Genomic DNA, 9,850 nt, shown 5'->3' on the forward strand with positions numbered 1-9,850 from the left:
CCCAGAATACGGAACTCTTCATGGAACTGTCGTACTGTTATATCAGTGCAGTATGTTCTTAACAAATGATAGGGAACTCCCATGATGCTTTGTTTCGCGGACTGCTCGCTAGATGTCAGCATGTAACCGGCCAAATCGACACAGGTTTTCTTGGTTTTCCTGTCTCCAAGCAAACGCTGAGATGGTTCCCAAGTTGCTACTGCGTGCTTCTCTGTGCAGGCCACCAAATCCTTTTTGCAAATTATGCAACTCGTAATTTGTCAGAAAATGAAATTCGGCGTCCATTCAGAGTGGAGATGTTTTAGTCTGAATTCCTTCTTCACAACTACGTTTCGACCGCTCACTCTTATGACATCTGTGTGCCTTGTCGCTGAAATAAACTTTATTTAAAGAATTCCGATTTTTGTTTTCTTGTACGGGGTTGGTTTATTTGGACATCCCTGCGAGGCGAGTCTTCAGCTCGGTGATTCCCCGCGCTGTGGCCATCAGAACAAATGAACTGCATCCAGATCAACTGGGTGTACGGATAAGGCGTGGCTATTTCTGTTCGAACAGAACAGAACACTCAACTGTGAGCTGAATTTTTCATACTTCGATCCGGAATAGCGAGGGTTCTGGGCACCGAAATGTTGACCTCACGAAGCTAAGACAAGAACAAGGAAGAAATCTGACGTAGGTGAAAGGGAAGTCGGGCGCTTTCGGGGGCGTGAAGTGTATGCGTTTTGTTGCATTTTCTCCATCTTTATTAAATAACTGCAGTAAAAGAGAATGTGAAAATACATTACATTTAACAGTGAGAAGAAGGCTTCAGGCAACGGAAACACTCTGCGTTTCCATGACAACGATCACACCGTTAATGTTGAATCAAAATCTGTTTTTGTTATGACAATCATACGACACACATAAATGGGTAAAAGCGAAAAGAGGTGTAGGTGTTAAATCAGATGGCGGATAAGTTTTCACTGTGTCTAGAGCAAAGCCTCATCAGCAGTTGGTGACGTAAGTCGTTACGTCATAGTAGGAGGGCAGACAGAGTCGCCACAGCAGGAAACACGTGATGGGACTTTATGTTCCGTAAAGTTGGCTGCCCAATTCAGAGATGTGTCAGGCGGTCGAGTTCTGTAAGCGATGTATACAGCTAGAGAAGATGACAGTCGCTCATTTGCTCAAGAAATTTTCCTGTCTTAGACCTACGCCAAACCCGAATGTTCGTCGCAGTGTTCACAAAACCCCTGCCATTGGTCCATTTCTTGAGCCAGATAAATCCAGTCCAGCCTATCTCTCACATCCGATTCGCTTGTCATCGATTAAATTATTACCCTCCGGTCTCTGTCATGGTCTACCAAATATCCTCCTCATATTATGTTTTATGCCGAGATACTGACTGCATTTCTTGTATCTTGCTGCAGTAAATCAGTGACGCGCATCTTGTTTACCGACCAGGGTTATTTGCACTGATGGGAAACAGGAACACGTTACAATATCATGTCACGACCCACGGTCAGTCCGCCAATCGCCAATCTGTCTAGGTGTCAAATCCCAATCTGGGGAGCCCTCTCTGTCTGACGAGAGGATGGATCTGTCGTTTACAATTGCTGATGGCCCTCGCCAGCTCAGCCAATCTCGGCTCCGAGTCCTCTTGACTCATGCCCACATTTTACGGTCTCAGATTCGAGACTCCCCCAACCTGGAGGGCAAGGTCCTCGTATATATATCCCCCAGGAACAGGGTGGCCCAGTTATATATACCCCAAGGCACCGGGTTCACTTTTCGTCGCCTCCGACTGTCAGGGCTACTGTGGGCGTATTCAGCCCCGCCTCCACGCTCTTTTACACTGAAGGTTAATATAAATCCTGTCCGTACCTCGCAGGAAACACGCTGTCACCTAACAACAATGTGCTGCGTTCAAGATGTAAATAGTTCTAGTAGTACAAACAGGAAGTAGCGCTGTGCTTCAAGGGGATAGTTAAAGGCATTTACTAATGGCGTAATGTTGGGGCACATAATGCGATTACGACCATATGTTCAGTCACAATGCAGGCTTCTGTCTTCTGTCCTCAAACCGGTTTGCCTTCTGTCTTCACAAAGTCCTGCCTGTAACTTACAGGCAATGACTTACACCTAGTGACGGATTATGGCTTCTGCTACACGTGTTCTCTTTCATCTTATTATTTTCGTTGTTAGAAGATTATTCTTTGTCTTACGTAAGCCATGTTTTATCTTAATGTTATGTAACTGTGGTCAGTTCGTCCAATTCGTGCGCCGTAGTGTTTAAGGTAATTTTCTTTCAACACTTCCACGTAAAACTAATAGCAGTAGCATTTCACAAGATGGCCTCTTTCTTTGTTTTTTTTTTTTTTTGTACGCCATAGGCAAGGTCCGTCCCAGTCCTTCAACAACTGCGCATGCTCACGCTTGACTCCACTGCTTTACCTTAGAAACGACACCACTGTTGGTTGCTAGGAGATTTACTAATAGCAGTAGCATTTCACAAGATGGCCTCTTTCTTTGTTTTTTTTTTGTACGCCATAGGCAAGGTCCGTCCCAGTCCTTCAACAACTGCGCATGCTCACGCTTGACTCCACTGCTTTACCTTAGAAACGACACCACTGTTGGTTGCTAGGAGATTTACGCGCTTCTTTAACATTTGGACGCCTAGTGCGCCTGCCGTTATTTTGCTGAAGATGCCCCGCATGTAGGTTTAGTTAGGCAAGGTGCTGTGCGTAAATTACTGATATGTGTAATACAATATCGTTTTGTGGCCCGTCTAAAGGGTCCTTTTTGGAGCAAAAATGTTCATGTTTAACTGGCGTCTTCCTATGATGGATAAATTTTCCAGTATCGAACATAAATGCAATCCGAGCCACCGTTCGGACGCTAGCGAGAGGCACATACATACATACATACATACATACATACATACATACATACATACATAGTGCAAACTCACAGGCAGACGGGTGAAAGGTAAGATTGTCCTCATGCTTAATGAAGAGCCGCACCCTGAAGATGTATGAGGTAGTGGAGGTATAACTCCACCGTTCTCGTCCTCGGCACAAGATGGAGGTGAGTGGTTAGCTTCACGCCCCGCCCACTTTTTCCTTCCAGGGTAGGAGGTCTGGGGGACAGCCATTCTGGACGCTATGAAGGAGAGAAAGATCTCGCGCCTTTCGGGAATTGAACCCCTGCTGTTCAGCCGTAACCCATCACTATACCGACTTAGCTATCCAAACGGCTTAAAAAAAACACTTCCTCATTTCATGGGAGTGCTCATAACGTGTAAATCCTTCACAGTCTCGAGAAGTAACCCGCGGGCCTGTCTTCCTGTCTCTGTGGTTTTGGTGTGTGGATGCTTCTAGTGACGGGCTGTTGTGAATGCTGTAACGAACCTTCAGGGCTGCCACAAAAGGCGCTGATTTTCGTGAATACCCAAACAAATAAAATATTGAAGAAAGTCGTCTTCTGGGTTTTGGNAGAAAATGACACGTATTCAAATGACGTATGAAACTCGATATCCGGTTCGTATTTAAAGGGGGAGGTTTCATTCCTTTCGCACTGCTTACTTGAATCGGGGGCAGCTTCAATGCACCATATGGGGCACAAAGTCAATGCTGCCATCTGTAGGGTAGTGCTCAAGGCACGCGTGATGCTGTGGGTTTGGGCATGGTGGCCAAGACGACGTGTATCGCTCATATGAACTGCCGTTGTGGCTAATGGAATGTTTCAAGTAGTTGGATCCATACTTGTTCCAGGCGTACAAACCGGGGTTAGCAACCCCCCTCACCCAGGCCCCTAACATGTATACCCTGGTGGGCACCTCTCTCACGTCCGCCGGAAGGAAGATGCCTGTCAGTGTGTCTGCGCCCCACATTTCTATGTTGACTTCAGGTGTCCACACCTGGAAGTATCCCTTTCCTTCAGGGTTAAACGCTTTTAGTTTCAGACCTTTATTGTTGAAAATCTTCTGTTTTTTGAAGAATGTTGCATACTCTCTGGCGTCGAAACGAATGGCAGCATCCGTGGCCCAAGGCAGATGCGTTCTGAGTGTCACCGCCCCCAGAATCGAACCGGATGCCAGTTCATATCCGATACCATACCTGGATGCGAACTCGTCCACAGTTTTCCACGCCCGCGCCATTTGAACCAAGCAGCAGGACGGCATCAGATGTTCTTTGAGCCTTTTGGACGTTTCGCAAGACAATCCAACTTCTTTGCACGAGAACAAGTATACAACATTTGGAGGCACGAATATTCTATGCACTTCCCACTGTTTCGCTAGCTTCAGCCACGAACTTTGTGGCTGATCATTAAAATTACCACGTCCCTGTGTGAAGTACATCGCGTCTGGACAGTTTACCCCGAGGATGCCGGCTTGCTTGAGGCGCAGAAACCAATCGTTGAAGAGGATATCCTCTGGCAGTTCTCGGTTCAACTTCACATCCCTCATTACAATTGTCCTCGCCACAAAGGGACCTTCTAGGTGATCACAAAACATGCATCCGCTTGCGGAATGCTTATAGCCTTCAGTAATCCTCAAGAAATAGTTCTTGATGTCCGTCTGGTAGCACCCGACCTTCCAGTGTCCTGTCAAGTTCCTGTGCGCACCACCTGCAACTCCGATAGCGCCCGACGCTGCAATCATATGAATCTGTCGTTCTAACCTAGAATACGCGTTGAAATGCGACAAGTCTCGAGCAATGAGCACATAAGGAGTCGTCACTTCTTCGATAAGGAGATTCCATATTACTCCTGGCGTCTGTACGAGTCGCGGTTCGACAGATATTAACCGGATATTCCCGTGATTTCTTGCGGGAGAGAATGTTTTCTTCCAGTACGATGATGCATTCGGACTGACATCAGCCACGAGGACGGGAACAAACGGATGATAACCACGGATACCGTCCAAAAGAACCTGTAGTCTTTCTGTAAACATTTTAGAATCGACATTGTTGACGAGGATGGTGATGAGCTCGCTGATTGGTCGCTTGCTTTCTGCACCTGTGCACAGCAGAGGCTCGTTTTGTTGGTAGAGCTGGTGATCTCCTCTTGTGTTGTCCGTGTCGTTGCAAGCGTCGGTGTGTTTACCTCCCGAGGATGTCAGGGCCTGAGAGTTGCTGATTGAGACGCGAGGGTCCAACTGGCCGGCAATGGTGTTCAGTCTCAGGAGAATTCGCGGATCGACTTTGCATTCGCTGCCTGTAAGACGAAACATGAACAGTTCACATTGTAAAAATGTTGAAACATGGGAATCTGCACAATTTTACATCGGGATGGGAAACCTGGTCTCTGACATTAAGGGAGGAACATAGACTGAGGGTGTTTGAGAACAGGGTGATGAGGAGTTTTATAACTGGTACTCTTCGCCAAGTATAATTCGAGGATGAGATAGGCATGGCATGGAGCACGCATGGCGGAGAAGAATGAATATAAGATATTGGTGGGAAAGCCAGAACGTAAGAGACCACTAGAAGACCAAGACGTAGGTGGGCGAATAAAATTAAAATGGATCTTGTGGAGATAGGCTGGGTTGGCATGGATTGGATTGATCTGGCTCAGGATAGGGGCCAGTGGAGGGCTCTTGTGAAAGCGGTAATGAACCTTCGGGAAGCTCTTGAGTAGATGCACAAGAGGGGGTGAGCTCCACGAAGTTAATTACTTAGTTTTTATGTCTGTGAAACGTGATTTCTGGTCGACTTAAGACTTTGTATTAAGACAGGGAGCTGATGGGAACACTTGGACGTAGGGCTGATGACCAAAATTCGTTATTTGTGATCTCCAGGTACGTTTCGAAGTTATGAAAACAGTGAAGAAGAGATGGGGAGATTGTTACACTCAAGGGAGACAACGGAAATGCATAGAAAATTTTCGTGGTGAATTCTGAAACGACGATACAGCTTGGGGTCCTAGGCGTAGGTTGTAATTAAATTGATTATAAAGAAACTGAATTAGAGGGTGTGGCCTGAATGGGATTGCTTTGCATCAAGATACTGACAGGCTTTATTCAACACGAGTTCCACACGGTCGCAGTATCGCTAAATTTTCACAATGAACTCTTTGTGTTTGTTGACGCACCCTCAGTCTATCCCTTTATAGCACAGAAGTAGCTATGCACACCACTATACTGAATCTACTGCTCACATACTCTGATTAACTGTTCCTTATGCTGCATGGAATAAACAGCAATTATTTTCGTATACATCTTTAACTGGGTTGTTGGTTTTATAATGGAGACGTAATGTGTTTTTTGCGAGATAGGTACTAAATTTTGAATTATAATGTAACAGATTTGATCAAGACATTGCCAGGCAACAGCCCAATAAGCACCCCACCATACGCGCGCGCCACAATAGAACAAATGTTATAGCTCCTTATTATGCAGCAGTCAGTGCGCCATTGGACTGGCGAGGTAGCAATCACGTGACTTGTGTTTCTGTGTGGTCCGTGCGGAGCCTATGTAAGAGGACGAGTGCAATTGAGAGAATCAGACTGGCGAGTTTAAGTCGGCCTGTGAAGACTTTGTGTGTACTGTAGTGCAATGATAATTGGGAGTGTGTAATTGGGACGTTTATAGTTCTGCGTAAAATCCGTTGCCAGGAAACGGATAGTGAAAACACTCTCAAGGCTTAGCCACAGATGAGATCTGTTGCCTAGCAACGACTATTGCTCTATTTTGTGTTGTAATTATCGTAATCCTGAGAGTGTAAGAACTGATTGTAGTTACGACTTGCGAATACCCAAGAAACCGATTCTCCAATCCAAACCCTCGCCTGTAGTCACTAACACACGTGACAATAATTTAGACCAGTGACTCTCAGCCTTTCGCATCTCGTGTCCCGCCACCGCTCGTTGCGTCAGAGAACCGCGGTCTCGCCATAGTTACAAGAGAATTTTGAAATTACGAAAATTTTAATATTATATTAATCATTATTGGAAGCAAAAGAGTTTTTTGATTGTACATAACAGTTTATGTATTACTAACGATATCAAGGACATGAAATGGAGTGGAGGTATAGCTCCACCATTCCTAACCTCGGCATTAGATGGAGATGAGTGATCAGCGTCACGCCCTGGCCGCTTTATCCTTTGGGAGAAAAACCCCGGTGCACATTGGGTGGGCCCCAAGCCGGTCTGAACGCTATGGAGAAAGGGAAAACCGCCTATCCCTGTTGAAAATCAACGCCCAGCTCGGTAGTCTGTCGCTATACCGACTGAGCCACACCGTCCCCTAATATTACATAAGACAATTTTAGTTCTTTATTATTTGAGATTCTCACAGCAGTGGTTATGAAGAGGGCTGAAGATGACGGCATCATTTCCTCCGAAACGTCGATTGACATCTGTTCGCAGAAATACTGTTAAGGTGCAACGATGATAACCTAGTGCTCAGAATGCAGGAAGTTTTTGCATAGGTGACTTTTTGTGTGGCTAAAATAATAGTTATTTACCAGACCTTACGTCCACCTAACATACCACCACATGCCACCAGTGGGTCGCTTCCCACCTGTTGAGAAACACTGATTTAGTTTTATTTTAGTCTTCAAGTCATTCAACACCCAATATCAGGAGAATCAATCAGTAATGTAAAATGTACATAGTAATGAGACCCACAGTATACTGAGACTTTAGATTGGCTGTGCAGCATGATGGGATATCGCGAGGTTCGGAGGAGACACATTTACCTCCAAAATCCCTGGACGTGTCCCATACGAACGCAGGGATCATCTACACGTAATTCGATCATCCGCGCTCGTTACGACAGAGTTGGGGTTGTGTAATAATTTATGGAGAATGTACAAAGATAGCAGCACATACTTCTGAGTGCTGTGGATATGTCAGCTATTTGTGCTGCAATCTCGCGGTGGTGACTGACACCATCTTGAGTCGGCTTCAGAATCCTTCTCAGTATAACATCTCCCGATTGTGTACCTGAAAAGCGGAAGCCATTTCATATCAGTTTCATAATGTCTTGTAATCGATTATGAGCATTTTAATGAGCCTGTGAAGGATTAAATCATTAGCGCATGCGCAGAACACCAATGCATGCAATTGATTTTAGGTTCACACGATGAATTTCTCTTGATTGTAACGTCGTGTAAAACTAGGAGGGAGCCCTACATTTCGGAGGAAAACGCGCCTCCATTTTCAGGGCCGAAGGCTAAGCCAACCGAGAAACCGACGTGCTGGTTTCTGGCTTTGCTTCTTTTCTGTCAATGAAGCGAATGCCATGTAATCCTCCGAAACGTCTTGCTCTCTCCTGTCTTCATGGCGTTACAATCTATAGGGCCGTAATCTTAATTACGATTTTTGTGCATACAGACATTTCGAAGGAGCTCAGTGATTCCATTTTCAGAGAGGAAGACAGCCAAAGGAAGCGGCAAGGAAAATTGTTCTGCTTTCCGTTTGCTACCCTTAGTCTTCGAACATGAAAAGGGAAACAGCAGGTTCCTTCGAAACATCGAGGCTACGCGAAACCACATATCAGGAAATAGTACTGATCAGTGAACTTCGGTACAGTTTACCTGCGAAGAAAGAGTAGCCAGTGATGACGACAGCCAAGATGGCGCAGGAGTACGCCTTGAGGAGGCACAGGGAGTTGGAGCCCTTCCGCATGGTCCACGCGGCCCCTGCTGCCGCTGCTCACCTCCAGTGTGCGCCACTGAAACCGGGGTAGACAGTTACGCTCACACTCTGAGGTTCACCAAGGGGACCGCTTTCCTATGCTCTCCTATGTTCAAGCATATGCACCCAACCTCCTACTTGAATATTTAAACCAGAAATTCTGGCAACAACTAATCTCGTACTTTCCTTACATACTACACGGACCGCATAGAAAACGACGCGACCAACAATTAGTCTAATGTTGCATGTATTTATTGCAGCGGTAACGTTTTACCGAGCCGTTGTGTAGCAAACGATTCAGGGATATACAGAAACATATACTGATGAGCGGGATTTATGAAGTGCGCCGTTGAGATGGGCTCAGGTGCCATGATGGACATACCAAATTTCATAAACACTGTTTCAGGCATTTTAATATTGGTAAGGGGATACACGGACAGCAGGATGGTCTCATAAGCCTACCTCTTATTTTTCAAAATAAGGAAAATAACCTGCGAACTGTCTTCTGGAATATAAACGTCGTAATTTCTGTTGAGAGCGAGCCAGCGTTTCAGAGGAACGTGACACCTCCAGCTTAAGGATTGAAGAATAAGCCAAGCATGAAGGAGGAAGCAAACAAGTAGCATACTGCTCTCTTTCTTGGCTTAGACTTCAATCCTGAAGATGGAGTCGACATGGTCCTACGAAACAATCTCATGTGGAAGCAATGCAGACCAGAACTCCTCTCGCAAGCTGATCAGCGTGTTCCCTGCGAATTGGCCTTGTAAGCGTGGAAGCGTTATGGCACCACAGCGCCATGATAGATCGCTGCATCGCTGGCCGCAGGTGGTACCCACTGTGGCGTCATGTGGATCTGCCAACAGTATTCTCTCTGTCGTCAGATGTCGTCTATTTCCCGAAAAATCTGATGCAGTTCTTAACTTTCTCTCATTTTATGCCAGTCGCAAGATGCTTATAATGTTATTTATATTTATTTGTCACAAAGATATTAATTTAGGTTAATATTATTTAAAAATCAGCTCCTCCCTCACAGAGTAACCATCGTCTAGTGCCTAGGTGAAGAATTGTGGAGCTATATCTCTACTTTCCCCATACATCTTCATAGCGTGATGCTTAATTAAGCACATGGAAAACTTTACCTTGATATTATTAATAAAATATAAAATATCATGTTAAGAGCTTCCAATAATGATTAGTAAAACATTAAATGTACGTAATTTATGCATCTAAT

General features: G+C 45.3%; 1 protein-coding gene across 1 annotated transcript; it reads right to left on the reverse strand.

Moving 5' to 3' along the window:
* Positions 1 to 3,480: 3,480 nt before the first annotated feature.
* On the reverse strand, positions 3,481 to 8,627 carry LOC111867888 (the record flags this gene model as incomplete). The annotated part of the gene is given in 3 exon segments (XM_033752842.1): positions 3,481 to 5,196; positions 7,813 to 7,926; positions 8,520 to 8,627. Coding segments are annotated over 3 exon segments (1,821 nt in total). The 3' UTR covers positions 3,481 to 3,580.
* Between the last annotated feature and the right edge of the window lie 1,223 nt (positions 8,628 to 9,850).

The sequence above is a fragment of the Cryptotermes secundus genome, unplaced genomic scaffold, assembly GCF_002891405.2.
Source record: "Cryptotermes secundus unplaced genomic scaffold, Csec_1.0 scaffold91, whole genome shotgun sequence".
Taxonomy (NCBI): Eukaryota; Metazoa; Arthropoda; class Insecta; order Blattodea; family Kalotermitidae; genus Cryptotermes; species Cryptotermes secundus.